At 31.9% G+C, this 21,438-nt stretch overlaps 1 protein-coding gene across 2 annotated transcripts in view; it reads right to left on the minus strand.

Moving 5' to 3' along the window:
- Nucleotides 1-3,503: 3,503 nt before the first annotated feature.
- LOC106460047 (probable nuclear transport factor 2) overlaps nt 3,504-21,438 on the minus strand; it is a 42,939-nt gene continuing 25,004 nt past the window's right edge. The window contains exons 2-4 of one of the 2 annotated variants that reach the window (XM_013919731.2): nt 20,056-20,127; nt 8,715-8,813; nt 3,504-4,220 (exon numbers count right to left, since the gene is read on the minus strand). In XM_013919731.2, the coding sequence (XP_013775185.1) occupies nt 4,107-4,220; nt 8,715-8,813; nt 20,056-20,127 (285 nt within the window). In that variant the 3' untranslated portion in view covers nt 3,504-4,106. The remainder of the gene's footprint in view (nt 4,221-8,714; nt 8,814-20,055; nt 20,128-21,438) is intronic. The other variant, XM_013919732.2, reaches the window with a different exon arrangement.

A 21,438-nucleotide genomic window follows, 5' to 3' on the forward strand; every position in this document is an offset into this window, starting at 1 on the left:
GCCGCTACACAAAGGGCTGTCTGTCCTCTGCCCATCATGGGTATAGAAACCTGGTTTCTAGCAGTGTAAGTCCACAGACATACCACTGTGCCACTGGGGGGCATAACCACAGCTAAATCTTTAAATTCAGATTTGTGCTTAACTACAAACAAACAAAAACTTTGGTTACACATCATGTGTTGTGAGCGTACTTGTTAATTCATACAAACTATATGAGTGAGTAAAATGTCTCGTAAAGCAATTAATGAACAAATCTCAATGGAATATGATTAGCTTTAATAAAAATGGGTAGGAGATCAATGATTTTGTTCGGGATCGGAATGGAAATAAGTAAGTGCTCTTTCAGATTGCCTTTTCTTACATTTATAGTCTAGATTTCAGCAAAAAACATCAGTAAAGTGCAACTAAGTTTTCCGACTTGCAGTTGAAAGCTTACATATACGCATGTGATATTATACTGAACCACATATGTAAAATGAGCTGCCAGGTGTTAAGACAGTCTTATACAGAACAAATCATACTATAGTGGCTGATAACTAGATGTACAAAGCATAGGAGGTAGTAAATGAACACTGTTTAAGCAGATTCTTCAATGGTAGTGCTTTTACTGTGCTACAGGATGCCTTACAGCTGAATTGACATCATTAAAGATGTTTGTTGTTCACAATTCTAATAATGCTTATAATCACTCTTTAAAAGCACCAATAAGTAGTTAGATAGATCTGTATGTTTAAATGAATCCTTTGTGGATTGATTATCTAGCAGTTATATATTTACAACCAGACTAATGCAAGTATTATAGTACATTAACATCATATACATAAATGTGATGACAGGTAAATCTATTTTTAAGCCTACATATTAATAGTTTGTCTTTTGATTGATAACAATTAGCACAATGAGCAATAAACAACACTAATTTAAAGATTTGAAAACCAATTTAGTACATTAAATTTCATTACAAAAAATTTGATATACAGTATAACTTCTTATCAAGTGTCTTTCAAAAGAAGGTATTGTTAATAGAATGTTGAAAGTAATACATACTACAAATAATGTAGTATACAGTGATGACATTTTTGAGATGAAAACTTGAGTGGAAGCAAGTTAAAAATAAATTTCCACATGTTAGTGTTTTTATGTATCTATTTTTACATTTGTTTTTGTTTACATTTATGCTCTGATTTTCTCTGTTGCTATAAAGTGTCACACTGTGTTTTAAGTTAAAACAAAGTTTTCAAAACGTGATGGAACTTAATTTTTATTTGGCATGTACTTTATATTTTTGAATCACATACATTTTATTTATAAATTTTTTACATTCTCATGTTTCAAATTTTGGAATTAATAATTCAGTTTTTAATATTTAATATTAATGGATGATATGCCCTTAAAATAATGATTGATATTTAACTACATTCACACAATGCTTTGTGAACTGACAGATGTGTCTGCTTTTCCTGTATTTTGTATAGTAAATTTTTTTCCAAAACTGATTTGTTCTATTTGACTCTAAATTGTATTTCATGTTTAAACTTGATTTTAGATACCAAAAATTGTTTAATTTTTGTGGCTTTAAATATTCTCTGTAAAGTGCAAACCAAAAACACTTTCAAAAGATCTTGTCACTACTTGTCATGAAAGTACTAATCCAAACCAGTTTTCTAAAGATCTCTCACTGCTTCTTTCTGAAGTACAAACCCAAAAACAGTCTTTGTAAAAATCTCAATACTACATGTCTTTATGTTGAAAACCCCAAAAAAGATCTCGTCACTACTTGTTATGAAAGTACAAACCCAAAAAATGGTCTTTGTAAATATCTCATCATTATTAGTTATTAAAGCATGAACCCAAAATGTGTCCCTTCTAAAGATCTTGTCAGGGGTATTTGCTATTAAAGTAAAAATCCAAAACAAAGCCTTTATAAAGATATCATCACTACTAATCATTAAAGTGCAAACCCAAAATATGGCCTTTGTAAAGGTATCATTGATACTAAACATTAAAGTCCAAACCTGTAACATAGTTCTAAGGTTGCTATCACAACATCTCACTAAAATGTAAATCAAAAACAGTCTTCATTAAGATATTGCTTTGACATGTAAATTTGTATCGAATGTATTCAAGTGAGGATGTAATTGCATTTCAACAGTATGAAAATTTAGTCTTCCTTGTAAACTTGCAAGTGTCTGCATTGCCTTGTTACAACAGCAACAGAGTTTGAAGTGGAATTTTGCATGGTAAATCAAGTGCACGTTTTGATGTATCTTACAATACTTGTGAAATTCCCAACTCTATCAGTTAACAACTTAATAAATCTGCTGGTAGATGTGTATGACAATAAAATATAAATGAGGTAAATTATATATTATCTAAGTAAAATATAACCACAAGTGTTGTTTAGTATATTAGCTTAAGATGTGCAATATTAGCGAAAATTTTCACTCTAGCTCAGCATAACTATTAGAATGGCACTAGGAATGAGGTAAAAGATACTATATTACAAACCTTTGAAAAAAAAAGTGAATATGTACATACATAAAGATCACTCTAAATGTAAGATTGTATGAAACCCTAATAAAAAAATGACTTAAAATATGAAATAGAACAGTAGTGATATCAATAAATGATTATTATACATAAAAGAAACAACAAATTTGATGGATTAATTCAAAACTATGGTAGGTTCTATAGACTTTTAAAGAATCTAAGCTTTATTGCTATGTAGTGTATTAGTTGAAATTCGTGCAAGACTACATGAGGGCTGTTTACACTTCCAGTCCCTACTTTTGATGTGATCAACTAGAGGAAAGGCAACTAGTATACACCATCCACTGCCTACCCTTGGACTAGATTGAATAGTAGCATTTGACCATCACTGTTATAACACATCTATAGCCCCAAGTGGAGAGAGCTTTTTTTTTGTGGTAGTAACAGGGCTTGAATCTCAGAACCATAGTCCAGCATACTAACCACCGAACCAAATAGTAAATAAACTGTGTAACACTTGTGGTTACTTCTTTGATAGTTTATATAATTCAATGCTGCTTCTAAATGGTCAAGTAAAACTACAACATTTATTTAAAGCAGTATTATGATCAAGTCAAAAGTTTAAGATTAAAACACTTCCTGAAATTAAGTTGTTAGTAAATCTTACCTTTAACTGTTTCTACTTTATGTATCAGTTTTCTCACTGTTTGTACTAGTGTGTGTGTGTACAAATGCTAACATAAACTACTAAAAATTATAGTTTTTGAAACTTTGTTTTTCTTTTGCTAAGTCTTAAACTTTCCCAATTGTCTTTCAAATAATATGCATAATATTCACTTAGTTTTAGGAACTTACATATACTTTACATTTAACAGATATCTAAAAATGGTTTAATCTTGTACTAAAAATACATTTGCAGTTCTACATGTTTAATTTACTCATCCTGTTATAAGTAATAACAAACTCATCAATAATCAATGATGCAATGTTTTGTAAAAAAAAGCAGTCTACAATTCTGTCTATGGAAAATGTTTATTTTTGGAATTGATACAAGATAATTAAATAAACCTCTTCTTCCAATTCAGATATGGGTAGTAGCTGTTGTCAAGTAAAAAACAACTAGAACACGGAAGTTATGAACCAATAAAGGTTATATCTCTAGTATAAAGTTCTGAGATATGGAGATAAAATTTTTAAATTGTGAGCACTGTTACTAACAAATCCTGCTGATGCTATGATTTACAAGTAATGAAGCATGATGTCTTGAAACATTCTGTTAACATACTTAAGAAAGTGTATTTAAAATGGATAATAAATTCAAAAGATTGTATAATAAAGCAATTACATTTTAATGCAAATTCTTCTTCTTAAAACTGAAGATTTGTACTTATAAATAGAAAGTAGTTAAAAAAAATACTTTAGGCCATCTTTATTTCTCTCTAAGTGATTCAAAATACTTAATACAATAAAAAGAACATTAAACAAAATGTTGTTTCTGCTGAAAAAGAATCCCTCCCTATTTTTTAACACTTGTAACAATGAAATTGGAAACACATTTTTTTTTCAATAGCAACAATAGCAGTTTCAACAAAAGATGATAGAAGACAACCACAGTATCATGCTGCATCATGTACTGCTATCCTAAACACATCATGCTGCACATAAAATCCTTCATTGTAAGGTTTAAGAACAAATGTTTGAGAAAATGTATGAGGAGGATCATCATCTGTCTGAAAAAAAGAAAAAAAAAGTTGTAAGGATGTATTAGAAATATTTTGATGAAACCACATGCAATGTAACAAATATTACCAATTAAAATAAAACAAATATGTATGACAAACGTCATTGTTAATCTAGTAAATTCAACAATGGTACTCAAACTAAACTATCAAAGGCAGTAACAAATTACCCCACCTTAACCTCTGAAACTCAGAAATTCTGGGAAAATAAAGGAAGTAATGCTACATAAAGTTCTGGAAATATTTAATAAGTTTGTTTACATTCACTGATTTAGTTTCTACCATGCCCATCTGTTCTATTTAATATTTACATAAGTTATCTTGCATAACAATGCCATTTATAAAGAGAAACTTTTTTTTTTTCAGCAGGTTGGCCACAAACCAGAAAATTTTAAGGGCATGAAAAATTTCCAAAAGGTCGGGGGAATATTGTAGAAATTTGGGAAACTTGAAAAAGTAAAAGGGAAATATGGGTTTTGAATGAAAAATGTGAGCATGTTACAAATTGGGTGCAGACCTGAAAAATTACAAAACATATATTAGAGTGAGTGTGGCCACCCTGTTTCACTGTGATAGCTAACAATAAAACATTTATGATAAACCCTGAATATTTCACTGCATTCACAGAGATAAATTATGTTTATAATTCAATGTAGACATTGAAATTAAACCTTCATTACTGATAATGCTTCAGTACAAGTTTGCAATTAAAAACAATCATTTTTGTTTATTGCTATTTTTTATCATAATTAATCCTATTTGATTACTGGAATATATATATAACAAAGAAAGTCCAATATTATCTGTACCCTAAAATGTCATTTACTCGTACTTTATACTTAATACACAAATTTTACAAAAAAAAAGCTCTTAAAAATTGGTTCAAAATTAATTTCGCTGGTTCGGGAGTATAGTTCATGTTTAATGAGTAGTACCTGGTGAATCAATAACCAGACTTCTGAATAAGATTTTATTCAAGTTGTTGTTTGTCTCATGACACAATATTTAACTGTAAGCTTAGTTAGTAAATCATTACAGAATGTAATTCCTGTCTAAGATATAATATATATCGGTGTTTCCACAATGCCGGAATGGTATTGGTCCTTGAATTAATTTATACCAGTTCACAATGTGTCTTGGCTGTAGAAAGCACTGACACTTATTTACGTTTATTTTCAATATTTGATGACTAAAAGTCACTCGAGTACTTTTCTATGAAAATTTTTTTGGAATTTTACCGGTCTGGGAACCACTGTCATATATCATAATGCTCTACAGAAATATTTGGGAGTGTAACAAGAAAATATAAAACGAGGAATCAGAGAGATTGCATACCCTAGCCCCACTGCTCCTTTTCAAGATTGTGTGTGTCTATAATGGATAATGTCAAGTTTCACCTTCAAAAATCCTTCTCGGATCCAGAGTGATCAATAATCTGGATACTTTTTTGTAATGTGATGAGGAGTCTCAACCTTAATGTGCCTATGAAATTTGGTACAAGTCCAATTACACTTTAGAGAGTTGTTAACCCAAAACTGTGAAAATATCTTATCTCCCCATTATAAAGAATGCTTGAAAGTGATCCAGAATCTGAATTTGGATTCACACCAAATTGGGGAGGTTTGTCCCATACTGACTTACCATCTTGTGTAAAATTTTTATGTACATCGGTTTATTAGTTTAAGAAACACACATAACATGAGGACCCGATTGCAATATCCCTCCCCTCCATTGGACTGCTATTTTATACTCTGAAGTATGCTTGCCAATAGAAATATTATAAGTTAAGTTTTGTATAAGAAATCATTTAAAAATTCCACAACCATTCTTCTTTATAAAAGTAAACCATTTAAAATTATCATAAACATATAAGAGGTAGATAGTACTGATATTACTAAAACACGTTTGAAAGAAATGTTGAAGTTTAAAGGTTGATTAAATTTTTATAATGTTAGTATAAGATGTTTCTCAAGTGGTCCTCAGTAATTTCAACAAATTATAGAATATATGTTTTTATTGTATATTTTTACCCTCACCAGTTCGCGGAATGAGGACTGCTATTTTATACTCTGAAGTATGCTTGCCAATAGAAATATTATAAGTTCGCGGAATAAATCAACTAAACCTTGAAAATGAAGACCAAAATTTTTAAACTGTTTTTTTTTCTTTCCTTTAGAAAATGCTATTTCCAAATGGATAAAATTAAACATGTTAAAAGTCTTAATAATAAAACAAACTTTAAAATAAAGTACTTATGAAAATTCAAAGATTAAGTGTTCATATTCACGAAATACTTAGGCTTTCACTAGGTAGTATAGCAACAGGGTGGCCTCATTCTTTCTACATTTTTCCTTGCCTTTCCAGGTTTTCCACACATGCATATGCAACACACCAATGTTTTAACTTTCCTAATAAATTTATCTAATAAACACCACTTTAGCTTGTAATCTAGTTATACAGGACAATAAAAACTTCAGAACATATGGTACAACAACAAACTTTTTGATCAAGGACAACTCAACTTGATGGTAGACAATAATACACTGCATTTTTATTTATAAAAGAATAATGGTAAAACTTTGTATGTTATTTTCTCTATTCTCATACTAACTGTAGTGAAATCATCAGTTTACAGTGAAATAAAATGAATCTGTTTTTTCCTAGAATGACTGCACCTTGTAATAGACAAGTACAATTAGTTATCCTAACAGCCTCAGCTTCTAACCTTTTCACATTTAAGTTTTTAGTTTTTGGTTATACTTACTGTACTTTTGGACCCATTCTCTGTATGTGAGAAGCAATAAATCATAGTGGGACGTTTCCAGTAAAAATCAGGATGAACAAACGATCAGATTTAAGACATGCCCATACCTTGAGCTTGAGATATAGATCGAACGAGCTCATGAAATTTAAAATTTTATCCGAGTTTTGTTACGTAACCTAAAAAGTTTCTCATTTTTACATTTTGTCTACTTTTGCATAAAAATATATAATAATAATAATAATTGAAAAATATAAATAAGAAACAAGAAATTTAGCATTTACACCTAAGTTCAGGCCTCTTGCACTTAATGACATGTCAGTAGCCCTGCTTTTTTCTCACTAAGTTAGTTGTTTAATTAAAATATTCATGCAGTAGCTTCCAAATATGCATTTTAGAACACACACATAGAAAAATATATATACATCAGGCACTAGAATAAAATGTCCCAAAGCAACTATAATTTAACTGTCTTTCTAACTAAGCTATAAACAGGTCAGAAGAATTCAGTTAGCTGCTCAGAGTTGATCCCAACAAAGAACCTAAGGTCAACTGTCTACATATGCCCATCATAAAGAAATATCTGTAATAAGGTTTTGTAGGGGAAAACTCAAAGAATTCCATTGGTTATAAACATGTCCATTGAATAAGGATGACATGTGGTTTAAATAACTCTTTGAAAGCTATAATAAGATGGCAGGGACTTGTTTAGTGGGTTAAACAAATTCATTGATATCTCAGCAAATCGAGAATGTAAAAGGTTTGAATTTTAGATACTAGCATGTTATTAACTATAGTTTTTAAATTCTAAAAGTCATATTAAGGCAGACAGAAAATCTGAAAAGGATAATGGCAGAGAAGTGAAGTTAGAGAATTTACTTAAATATTTCCTTTGGAAATTATGAAATGTAAACTTAGATAATATAAAACTGAATTATAAACTACGTTTTTATTAATGTACACTAACAATAAACTTGTTTAATTTGAATGCAACTCTGTAAAAGTCATCACACATGCACTTTGACCCAGTAATACAGAAAGAGTTAAATGTGGTACACACTTCAGCAGTAACTTTGCTGCTTTGAAAAGGCACTAGTTGGGTTTATTCATTACGAAACTCAGAGAAATAAACACGACTACTATGAACATTGGTAACATCAAGTTCAATAAAGAACAAATCATTTTGTGAAAGTTCACTGACATGTACCCTACTGTGCTTCAACACCACTGAAGCACAAAAGAGTAGTACATAGTACATATATATACTATTTACCTAAGTAACTGCATGTGCCTGTATCAATACATATATGTACATACATACATACACCTTAAGGTCCCTTAGGCTAAGGACATTCCATAAGTATTACGACATTTGCACGCTCAATTACCTTTATTGGTGTTATTGTAAAACCTGGTTAACTATAAGTTTATATGCAAAATGTTTAGAAATAAAGCAAAAATTCTTATACTCACCTCTTTGATTTACAAATACATTCAAATGACAAGAATAGTACTTTAGCAATTTCACATAATAGAAAATCATAAAACAATGTTTCTGCAAACTAATTTCCTTAGTTACCTTAAATTTAAAACTTTTTCCTCACACAAATTAAAATCATTATCCTTATATGCTGCACTTTAGATTTTCAACTTTGAGATAATGATATAATGTAATTGTGTACCGATTTAAAATCCTGCAAACAAACTCCATTTTCTTTACCTACCTTAAGTTGACCTAAAACGCAAACTAAAACACCACCATCAAACATTGGCTGACAATCGACCTTAGTGATGCTGTGGGCAATTTTCTGAAATGTTAAACACTGTAAATAGAAAAAATTAGTCAAAAATTAGTAACGCTTCATATATTTTAACAACCAAATAGTGACCAGAAGGTGCATATTAATAATCAAACAGTGACCAGAAGACATTTTTGCAATCAAATAGAGTAAAAGATGAATTTCAACAACAAAATAGTGACTAGAGGATAATTTTTTTAACAATAAAGCAGTGACTAGAAGATACATTTTAATAACCATATAGTGACTACTAGATGCCAAATACTTCTTACATCAAATGAACACTTACACATTACTTTCAATCACATGCATCTAGAGCTGATTGTCATCAATATTTTGATAATGTTGTGGTTAAGAAATTCCCAGTAAGTTTATAGCCTAAAACAATTATCATCATAATTTATAGTCCTAGTACTGTGAAGGGTAAATTTTGACCTTCAGGGTTTCAAAACACATTACAGAACAAAGGTTCCAACCTTCAATAGTACTGATTTGCATAATCACCATCACTACTAATATATATATATTTCATTGAAAACACTTTTATTTTATAGGTAATTCACATAAATGAACTAAAACAGTCACAGGTAATTTAAAAATACATTATGAAGAACAGTAATCATGTTTTTACATTTAAAACAAATCATATTGTTCATGTACATTGTGTGGTACTTGTATAGCCATACAGTAAGTTTGCATTGCAAAAGCATCTTGATTGCTGCCAATTAAAAATCTGGAGCCGACTTAAGTAAAAGAAATATTTATTTAATAATCATCATTTTAGGTTAACAATTGTATTTTTAACATAATATTGTTGATTAATTGAATATTAAAATTATTAGTGTTGGCATAGGTTTCATACTTATTTTTCCCATATCACTGCTCTTACGTCTTTTACACTAAGAATTCAGTACATTTTATTCAAGCAATGCAGCCACTAAACATACCTCCCACTCCTTGCTCCACCATAACAGACTACTCCAATGTATGGAAGGAATGGTTATGCATAATATTTGGACATGGTGTCCACGTTTGTTTAGATAGAACATTTCTTTAAGTAATAGGCATTACACAAATCAAAAGATTGAATTTTCTGTGTGTGATTACTATTCAAACACTGTAAAAAAAGTTTTCTTAACTAAAGAAAAAAAGATGCTTGAATGCCACCTCACGAATTTTTGAATGTTTAGAACTACCTTCCAATTCCTGGCTAGCATAAGAACCTTCAAACACGACACAACCTAGATTTACTTTTGTGGAAGTATACTTTTATAATAGGCAATAAATTTTTGTTTCATACTTTACTCTACAACCACATGTTCGTTCCTATTTACAAAGCAAAACAAACATGACTGCAAACAGTGATGACAAGCCTAATTTTATTACTAAGAAAGAACACCATATGGAAATGATTAAACTCAGGAGGGTGGTGAAAATCCTGTTTGCCCAATCTGTATTAAAAATATATCATGCAAAAGGGTTAAGAAGTAACCTACAATGTTTCTGTATATTTGTGTGATAACCATCCACATAAATAGGATAAATGAAATTGAGCGTAAAGTTTTGCAATTTCTAATGATAATGATCAAAGGAAAACATACAGATGTAAAAAAATCAGCAAAGTATTATTTCCTGCATCCTCCCTAAACCATTGGACAGTTCATCCAGTCAGACCTCGAAATATCTTGATTCAGTGGCTAATTTTTTAGACAGAGAACTTGCTGCTAATGTACTATGTAGAAAATTCTGGTTTTAAAGCTTTAAGTGCATGTGCTAAATCCACAATATGGTTTGTCTAGTAGAATTTTTTTTTCATTAGAAAGTAATACCAAAGTTATATGTTAGGACTAGAATAAACATCCAAGGGATCCTAAAAGCACAATACTGATGGAAATTCTTGTATTGATACTGGTGTGTTGTCAGCCAGAGCTTTGGGTGACTACACTGCTTTAAAAGTTCACTTTATTGACAATGAATTGTGCTTTGGTCATATCTGTTACGGTTTTCTCAGTTGCACCATGTTATTGTTGGGGAATAGAGTAGGAATTGCAAGAAAACTGGAGGCTTGCCAGAAAATATACAGCAGAGAAGAAATCTGATTTTCTCTGACCTTGACTGAGTCTGACATAAAGAAAAAGACTGGACACAAGTTTCACACAGTAAATAATCTTTATTTCAATCAAATAATCAATGTTAAGAACAAGTGTAAAGTATGCCACCTATATTGGACAGATGTGTATTCTAAGTTATTAAAAGGTATTAAACTTGCTAAGTTATTTGTTATAGTTTTAGTTGTAGTTCTCATTGTGTTTGTATTTTAAGTTATTCCAGACTTGAAAAACAAGGCTTTATATATGAAAATCAACAATGCCATTTTTTTAAGGACACAGGTGCAATCCACATTACTGGTGATCACTCACTTTAAAACAAGATATGTTACATTCCTGGGGTATCATCTGACTTGTCAATTGAAAAGATCACTGTCAATTTCTATACAGTGTGTTTGACATTACAGCAATCTTACCAATGAGAAAGCACATGGAAACCCTTGTTGACTGACATACTTCTATGAGTAACTATGGAGAAAAAAAAAATTAATGATTCCCTTTACCAACATTCCATATCAAGAACAAAATACTCAATATTCAACAAAGTTTGGAAAATGTTTATATGTCAACTAAAGATTTGGAAATACATAGTATGCTTGCATATCACACTGTCTGCTAAACAAGCTCTTACTATAGACAAAGTCAAAAGAGCAGTCAGAATTTTCCATATAAGAGCTACAGTAGAAAACACAACTTGGGTCTTAAGCAATCTGAGCTTGGGCATCACAAATTACTTCATATTAGTATTAGATTATCAGGATCTAGTACTTGTATTTACATACATATGTTAACACTAAAGAGTATAAGCCTACATTACTTACTAAACAGTAGGCATGGGCAAATAGTTGTTTTGGTTGGATATCAGATATCCAGTGTTACCAAAAATGTGCCAAAGGTACCACTTCATTATGGTATAATATTAAACTTCACCATTGTCTTTGAAATTTAATCAGTTCTGGATGAGTGGCCATTGTTGATCCTCTCGAGGAATGTGGCAGCATAAGACTGCCTTACAACCCCAGCAAAGCCTGTTGTTTAGATTATGCTTGTTCTTGTTACCACTACTGTGACCACCTGTGGCATACAATGAATGGACATTATGTTTACTTAAACTACATAACTATCTGTATTACAACTACCAGGACACGCACTCTTTAACCCATCATACATGAGTGGGGATCAAAGAGTGCATGCCACAAATTTTTACAAAGTATCATTCAATATGTTTCTATTTATTTTGATGTCAGAGTTATCAACTGTTCATTTTACCATACATTCCTGATTTAGTGACACTTCATGGTAGGGGAAAGTATCAAATACAACACATAGGGATATTGAAAAAAAACTAGATATGCATTTTGGAGGTTCTAGTGGCTATGCAAATGCAACGTGCAAATTGTACAATAGACCAAAGTATTTTTATTCTTCACATGAACATCACCTTGTACTTCAACTTGTCACAGTTTGATTCAGACTTATGTCATCAATTCACAAACATACCTTGAGTACAAATACTTCTGTAATACATCTGATTTGTGTGTGAAAGTTAAAATTCTCCTACATTGAAAATGTATTTCCAATTGATTCCTACCTCTTCTCGCACAAGTTTTTCTCGACTTGTACTGCCCTCTATATGCTTAAACTTTCACTCGCCATTAGCCTTGATACTCCCACCTACCCTGATGTGTTTTCACGTGAGGTAGCCAGACATGGGGTATACATATTTGAATGCACTCAAATACAGCTTTGGGAGTATTCATATCGTATTTTAATTCACTGGCATAGTATTCACATTTGCTGAATGATTTAATGAATACTTAATACTGTAAGAGTAAATGTCAACTTTTGTACTCATTAAATTTCTAGACTATCATTATTACATCCACAGCACATGAATTTCTCTTTCAGTACAAGTTTCATTCCCACGGGAAACTTTCTCGTGGGAACAAAGCTTATACTGAAAAAGAATTAATATTTTTTTGCCACAGAAAACAACATAATATAATACTCATTTTATAGATAAAAACCTTGGCTTTCTATTGGTTATAAATAATATAGTATTGAATATCAGAGAGAAATACTGGCAAATCCTGAAAAACAAAATGTGACAGGTGGGTGTGGCAAGAGAGATCTGAATTTCTATTTGGTGGCTCTAACCAAACAAAATTGAAAGCTATGAAAATTATGCTTTGCCTGAGTAATAACAACATTATAATGAGTAATTTACATTAAGTTTTGTAATTCTTGGATGGGTGGTAAATAAATTAGAGAAGAGGAGATGCCTATAGAAAAGAAGTCACATTTTTCACACTATGAGAAATTCAGGATTTTTTTAAATATTGCCCTATAAGATTAAGAACTTAAACTTATGTACTATTAAACTATGGATTATAAGCTACAATTTTATGCTATACTAATTGATATAACACAAACAAAAAATAGTTTAATTAAATTTTGAATGTAGCATAATAAAAACATCATGACATACTCAGTAAAAGATGCCCATGGTGAAAGGGTTAAATCAGGTCAATACTCTCCAACCACCTTAAATGTTATTGTATTAGATGATTATTAATCCAATAAAGTCACTTGAGAGAATTTGAGATGGCTGCTAAACTACTATCAGTGGTACATAAACACTTCATAATTCCTACTGACATCAAGGCAAGGTGTAAATATTGTAAGCAGACTATTTCTACTTCAGGAAAAACCACTTCTAACCTGTTGACACATCTGAAGGTAAGCCTTTTTATTATTTTATTAATATGAACTATATTCTATGCAAATTATACAATATAACATAGGTAAACTAAATTTCTCACGCATGTTAAACTATATTTTTTATTATTTCCATTAATTTAGTATTGTTTTTATTATTATAAACTATATTCTATAGCTAAACTAAATTTACCACATTTTGAACTATATTCATCATTTTTAGTTATTATAAACCATATTCTATATATAACTGAGATACGCTTTTGTATTTCTAGTGTAATCAATAGCAGAGTACTGTACAGAATCAACTAAATACAAGTCTACACACCCTCATCAGAAGTACATCACAAACTAATCAATTTTATTGCCAGTACACTGCAATCCAAAAAAGATTTTCAAGATCTAATGGCAGCCATCATTTCTTAGTATATTCTTCCTAGTCACAAGCAGCTGTCCACAACATTGACCAAGAGCATGTTTGATGAAGTCCAACAAAATGTCATCTCTCTACTGCAACTTGTACCAAACATCAATGTCAATGTGAATATCTGGAGTAGCAGACAAATGTGCAGCTTTCTTGGAGTTAATGGTAATTTTATACTTGACTGAAAAATGCAAACAGTCATGATGGCATTGGGCACGTCAAGGGTCATCACACATTTGACAACATTGCAACTCAACACGATGAAGTAATGAATCTCTAACATCAACAACAAGGTGTCACATGTGACATCTGGTAACTCATCCAATATTATCATGACTTTCTGCTTGCCTGGATTTGAACCACAAACACTATCTAGTGTGAGAGATTGTGACAGCTCATCTACAGATAGTGACTTAGAAGATGAACTTTTGAATGAATCTAAATCAGCAGACAATTTATCTGAATATCTTCCTGAACATGCTTTTCTCACACTACAGCTTGTGGTCAGGAAATGGCCAGATGATGAAGCTAATGTGAAATAAATGTATGGGGAGTGATCCAGATGCTGACACGAATTATATCTATGGCATCCATGGAAATGGTAAGGTGACAGATTTGATGGGAGGAGACGTGGAACAGACGAGAATGATCATGAGACACGGATGAGTAAGCCAGGCAAATAAGGTAGCAAATCCAATGCATAAGGGTATTAGGAGAAATATCATGGAAAATGAAGGGTTCCAATGATTGAACAAATGGGAACGGGAACGATGGAAGGGAGCAGTATGAGACACATAACAGCAGAGAGCTCAGACAAAAGATAAGTGACAAAGTGGGTTGGAATGATTCAAGGCACCCAGTATAAGACACACCAACAATCAGATGTGAAGGCTATGGGGCTAAAACATGAGATCCAACAGGTGGAAACAAAGAGACCTTGACCAAGTGCCCCCTTGCCAAGTGATGTCCAAGACAACCATTGAGTTGTCAGAATGGATCATACCGACCAGTTCCAGAGAGAAGGATGGAAGTGAACCAAAGCCCACAGATAGCTAGCAGCTCCAAGAGATTGATATGCAGAGATTACTCCATGTTAGACCAATGTTCCAAAATCTCCTGCATGTCCAAATACACACTCCAACCCAAAAGAGAAGCATCTATGAAGAGTTGCACCTTCAGATGATGAGGAAGAAGAGGAACACCCACTGTGGTGTTGTCTCTGTTCAACCACCAGATGAAGTCCACATGAAAGGGAAGAAGGAGATGGATAGGGGCACCGAACGGATCCTGAACAAAGTTCCACTGATTATGTTAAGTACACTGAAAAGGTTGCATGTGGGCTTGAACAACAGGAATCAGAGCCTTCACTGAAGTCCATATACCCAAAAGGGGTAGAGATTCTCACACAATTGGAGAAGGATATGAAGAAATGATATGAACTAGAGGCTCCACAGATTGCAGGTGAAGTGAAGAAGGTAGGGCACAGTTGAGACAGGAATTGAAAAACTCCCAAGATGAACAAGAGAAAGGACTTCTCCACCTTGACCAGTCAACCCATGCAGCCTCTCAAATAAAACAAGTGTGAAGGGAAGAGGTGGCATGTGAAGGAGCTAGAAACAGTTAGTCATCCATGAATGGTGGAAACAAAAGCCCCTGGAATGGAAAAGATGGGCTCAAGCCTTGATTATTTGACAAAAACTTAGGGAGTCATAGCTAGCCTGAATGAAAGAACTGGTAAAAGTAACCCCAATGCACAAAATGAAGAAAATCCCAGAAAGCTAGGGATATAGGAATGTGAAGGTAAGCATCCGAGACATCTACCTTCATTATCATGAAAAAAAATCTAGAACCGCCTAGTAAAGACACTGGCTAAAAATGGTATCCCGAGGAGGAAGGATAAGGATCTGATATGAGGGGACAGGGGAGGAAGGGAACTGAAGTGAAGAAAAAGCCCTTTGGAAAGAACCTGTAGAACCCAAAGGGTCTGTGTTGAAGGACCTGTACCCACCATGTAGTCACAGAGACTGCCAGGGACACTGAAGCTGTCAACAAAAGAACCAATGGTTAATCGCAGAGCCCCATGGGAACAGGTTCAGGAGGAGGAGGTTGAGACAAACGGAAAGCCAATGAGGAAAGGAAGGTTTGCAAATATGCAGACTGACTCTGGTCTTCAGTTAGTCAGGAAGACTCCCAAAGACATTTTGCCTTAAAAAAGGAGGTGTGCACAATACCCGTAAAGAGGTTGAGGGTAAATGGACACAGGACAAAATGGCAAAAGAGGACAATCATGTCAGAATGGAAAAAAATCAAGGCACAAGTCCCCACTGAAAATTCCTCAGGGAACCGATTAAGAGCCTCGGTCTGAAGGTGAATTGAGGATAGGGAACGAAGGAGAGAGGATAAAGTGAGACAGATACAGGAAAACTGATGCTGTGAAAACGTGATTGAAGTATTTGGATCCGAATGTCACAGAGGCAGAAGAGAATCCAACTGGTGGGAGTCCAAAAAAGGAAATGCAGACCTATGGTAAGCAAAAGCATGGGTTTCCATCTTACATGGGAGCTGAGGCATACTGATCCCAGAACGTAGCTGGTCTGCAAACCTATTGGCAGGAACTCCAATATGCAGCAAGGAGGGAGAACAAGATATTGGCCTGAAGTGTCTCACTTAAAATAGAAGGGGAGAAGTCAAAGGAAATGGGAGACAAAAACAAAAATGTAACAAACCTGGTTGATCAACTCCAGGAAAGGACAAGTAGGCCTTGGCACTTCCACTGGAGCTAAATATGACTGTGTGGCATAGGGTGGGGGAGGAAACAGACTGTCAAAACCTTTGTCCTCTTGTTCAAGTACCTCTGAACAAGGCATGATAGGATAATCCTCAAGTGAATCAGAAGTCTGCATGAATGTACCCAACTCCCAGTAAACTGAGGCTGTAACATCTTCTGCCGAGAGTTGTGGATCTGAAACCACTATAGACAAAGTAAGGTTAACTGTATTAGGAACAGTAGTGGTAGTAATTGTAATGTGAAACTTAGAATTCATTGTAACTATGAGTGGAAGTAGAAAAATCCAAACAGGGAACTTCAAAGAAACACGTATTAAAATAAAAGATACATAGTGCTAACATGTACAAATGAAAATTCCAGAACTGAAGTTCAACAAATATAAAGAAAAACTAAGTTCTCATAAAAAACAAGTAACTGACCGAAAATTCTGTGAAGTAAAACAAGAGCAAAAAACACGTCTTAACACCACGAATGCCAATTGAGAATTGAAGTTCAGCTAAGATGCATAGAGGGAGTCAGCTGTGCTAGGAGTTGTGTCTCACTCTTATTGGTGAAGGGTGGTTGCATGGTTATTTGCATGCTGTCATGCAGCTGCCTCACATGAAAACACGTGAGGATAGTTGGGAATATCAAAGCTACTGGCAAGCAAAAATCTGCGCATATAAAGGGCAGTACAAAACGAGAAAAGCTACTATGTGAAAAAAGGTAAGATATCGGATTGGAATAGACGATACAATAACTATTATGTATGATGCATATGCAAGTAGTATTGTGCCTGAATTAGCATTTGAGATAATCTGCTGATGGAAATGCTACACAATTAACCTATTCATTGCAAAATTAATATCTGATATTGAATTTGATATTTGTCCCTCTCTATTAAAAAGTATATATTGTACATGCATGTATGTTATGTATATTGTACAAAGATATTACACTAACACCATCATCATAACAGATTAAGATCAATAAATATGTAAAGTAATATACAAAATAAGTTTTGTAAAAAAATGTCTAAATTAAACATTTCTAAAATAATATGATATATATATTACTTTGGTTATTATGCACAAAATATATTAAGATAAAAAAAATCTGTAATATAAAATCATTATTCCAGGTCTAGTTTATTATTCACAAATTTTACATTCAATCAATTGCAATTTTATTCCTAAAATTACTATTTAATTGTGTTTACTTTTTATGACATAACACCTTTAATTCCATTTACTCCAATAAAATATGTTTATTTATTTGTATTGATACAGGTGATAGAAACAAATTTATCATGGTAACTTTCCATCTTTATGACAATACAATATTTTTGATACTGTTACAACCCTACATGTATCCATCAGTACCCAAACATTTTAATATTTTCAAAGTACCTGTTTAAATTTTCAAGACATTTAAAATATATTATGTTAAAATAAAACATGCAAACTACAACAAAATTTCTGGGTGTTTTCCTTGTTTTTAGTGCAAAGTCACATAATGAGCTATTTGTGCTCTGTCCACCTTGGGAAATAAAACTCCAGATTTTAGCATTCGAAGTCTGTAAACATACCCACTGGGGAATCTACCATAAGGATTTTTTTTTTTGGTCATATGACAGGAAAAGATAAGCATTTCTTGTTCAATTTTTACTCATGTTATTAATTTATATAATGGAACTTTTTCTGAAAAGACAAAATCCAAAGTACATTTAAAAAATAATTCTTATAATTTAATGTAAAGTTTTGAGAAATAATTTATAAGTTTGAGGTTGTGGTATAAAGTTTAGCTGTCAGGAATCCAAATTACCTAATTTATTATTCCTAAGCCTATATTTTAATTAATATATGTAATTATGATCTGAATTGTATGGAAAGTCTCAATGAAAAAAAAAAAAAAGGCTAGAACTTACAGTTTGCATAAAATTAGTAAGACTATACAGATGAAAGCCAAATTTATAGTTTTAAGATTTTATTGCTTGTACTGTAGCTTGAAAATTCTAAACGGAATTAAGTTCTTTGCAAAAAATTATTTATTTCATGTTAATTCTATGAGATTTAGATGTGTTGGTTCAAATGCCCCAGTTGCATTGTTTGTTTTATTGCATTGCAAAAAAAAAGGAAGAGCTACTGGATGAAATAGTTTTGAAACTTCAGAATTACTTTCTATGTAACTTTTGCAAATAAAATACATTATAGATGCAATATCTGTATGAACTTGCAGCTTTAAGAATTTTAAAATATTTCATTCTGATATTTATTGTAAAAAACAAAAAATGCTCACATTCTTTTAAAATTTCTTATAAAGTTTTTCTTTTATAAAACTGCAAATTTTTTCACTGGTTTGAAAAATAATGCAAGTTTTACTGATTACAGTCACTGGCATACAATAAAAATTATTTTACCACACCAAAATTATAAGCCAACTTTTTTAAATTGTTAATCACAAAGTTTTGTTGATTAAGATAATAACTTTTATCTTAATCAAATTATGTTCATTTATATATTTTTGTTTTACATTTCTTTTCTGTGCTTTTCTTTGCCCATTCAAGCAGTTACTTAAGCCAACAAGGTCTGACACAACTGACATGTCAGCTAAATTGAACTTCATACAATCAAGTGTAAATTGAATTAAGTCTGCCTCATCTTGTTGAACAAAAAAAAATCTTTTCATATCAGACTTCAACATCATAATTCAAATGAAATATAAAAGATAAAGCAAGCTTAAAAAAAAAATCAAGACCATAATTTTAGGGGAAGTTGTTCACAAACATATTTTCTTTTAATAGCATATCACAAACCTAAGATTTTGTCACTTTAAAAGTTATGGTTTAAATGCCAAAAACTGGCATATCATTGGACACCATTATATCTTAAAAATAACAACCACTTATGAATCCCTTGGTGGCCAATCTCAAAGTTTTGCCAGCAAATGCCACCATTGCAAAGGGAAAGTTCAAATACTGCAGTAAAATATTTTATTTGAAAGGCTGTATGCATTCCTTTTCTCTTTGGAATGAAGATATAATTCCATACATATAAAACATGCAAGATGTTTTATTTTTCTAAAAATGGAGATTTTTCATACAAGTTACTAATTTCAAGTTTTCTTAAGAAATCTTTGATACTGTAATAGTTACAACATATGCAGTAATTTAAAAATAATTTTTTATTTAATAAAACTAAAGGGAAAATTAAATACATAGAGGTATGGATTGAAACTAAAATACATTACATTTAGTTTTTCCATTATTTTACTTCTTCCAAGCAGGTTCTGACCTTCAAAAGACATAAGAGATGTCTCTTCCTGAAATATACAGAACAATAATTTCATAACTAATGAATTGAAATTGTTTATATTGTGAATAAAAAAATTCTTATATACTACTATGAAAGTATATAAGAAACAAATCATACCAATATTTCATTTTGTAAAAAGTTAAAATTTATTTCATCAGAGCATAAGCTATACATTTCATTTTGATAAGCATATTCATATTACATTTTCTTCATAAATATTCTTTTTTTTTCCCGGGTAGAAATAGGTATACCAGTTTTTTAATAGTTTGCGAGAGTTATTTACTAGTTAAGCCTCTTTGGAGTACTGTATGAAGTTTTGGTCCCTTTATCTTAAGCAGAACACAGAGTTATTGGAAAGGATTCAGAAGAGAGTTTCTAAAATGATTCCGAGGAAGGATAGGTTGTTATATAGAAATAGTTTGAGATCTCTTAACTCGCTCTCTCTTGAAAAGGGTCAGGTGTGATCTAATTGAAGTATTCCAAATTATTAAAAGAAAATATCAATATCATGAGACTGAGCTGATGGCAGTAGGAAAAAATTCATAAATCTAACATTTGAAAAAGTAATAAAACTGTGGAACAGACTGCCACCGAGTTAACATTAGAAATAGGACAATATCCGATCCGAATGAAAACTGTATTATGCATGAAATCCCACAGAACGTGTTTACCTGTTTCAAGGGTATTTTAAGCTGTGTAGACACAGTAGTTTTGGTTTTATTGGACTGCTCCTGTCTGTTTATAGAGTATGACAATATTTCAGCTTTTATACTGAGGCTTTTTTTTAGGTAGAAACACATAAAATCAGTCCAATTAATCCAAAATTGAAAATGTGTTCATTCATTTTAATCTATCATGTTGTTACTGAAGATTTAAAAATTGTAGTATATATGAGTTGCAATGGTGGGTTTCAAGGGTAGAAAAAGGTTAACTCTTAAATGCCCAAGTGCATTGATTCAAACACCACCTGTTATAAGGTTATCTTATAATTTGTTGCTAAAAAAACAAAAACTATTTCTGCTCAATGAAACTGTTTGAACTTGAAATTAACTAACTTCAGGTTATGTACCTTCCACAAAAAAAGGTACACACACAGCTTTGAATTTGCAGCTTTGAAAAATTCAAAAAGGACAAATATGCTTTGTTTTTAGAAACTATTAAAAATGCTTATCTTTGCTGTAAATTTCAATTACTCATTTTTATGTCATCTTACATGCTTGTAAAACTAATAGTTTTTATTTTTTAAAACTGTAAATTTATCTTTGTTTTATTCTAAAGACAATGCATGCTGTTTCACTGTGTTTACAATCACTGAAGT

Source organism: Limulus polyphemus, unplaced genomic scaffold (genome assembly GCF_000517525.1).
Source record: "Limulus polyphemus unplaced genomic scaffold, Limulus_polyphemus-2.1.2 Scaffold698, whole genome shotgun sequence".
NCBI classification, from domain to species: domain Eukaryota; kingdom Metazoa; phylum Arthropoda; class Merostomata; order Xiphosura; family Limulidae; genus Limulus; species Limulus polyphemus.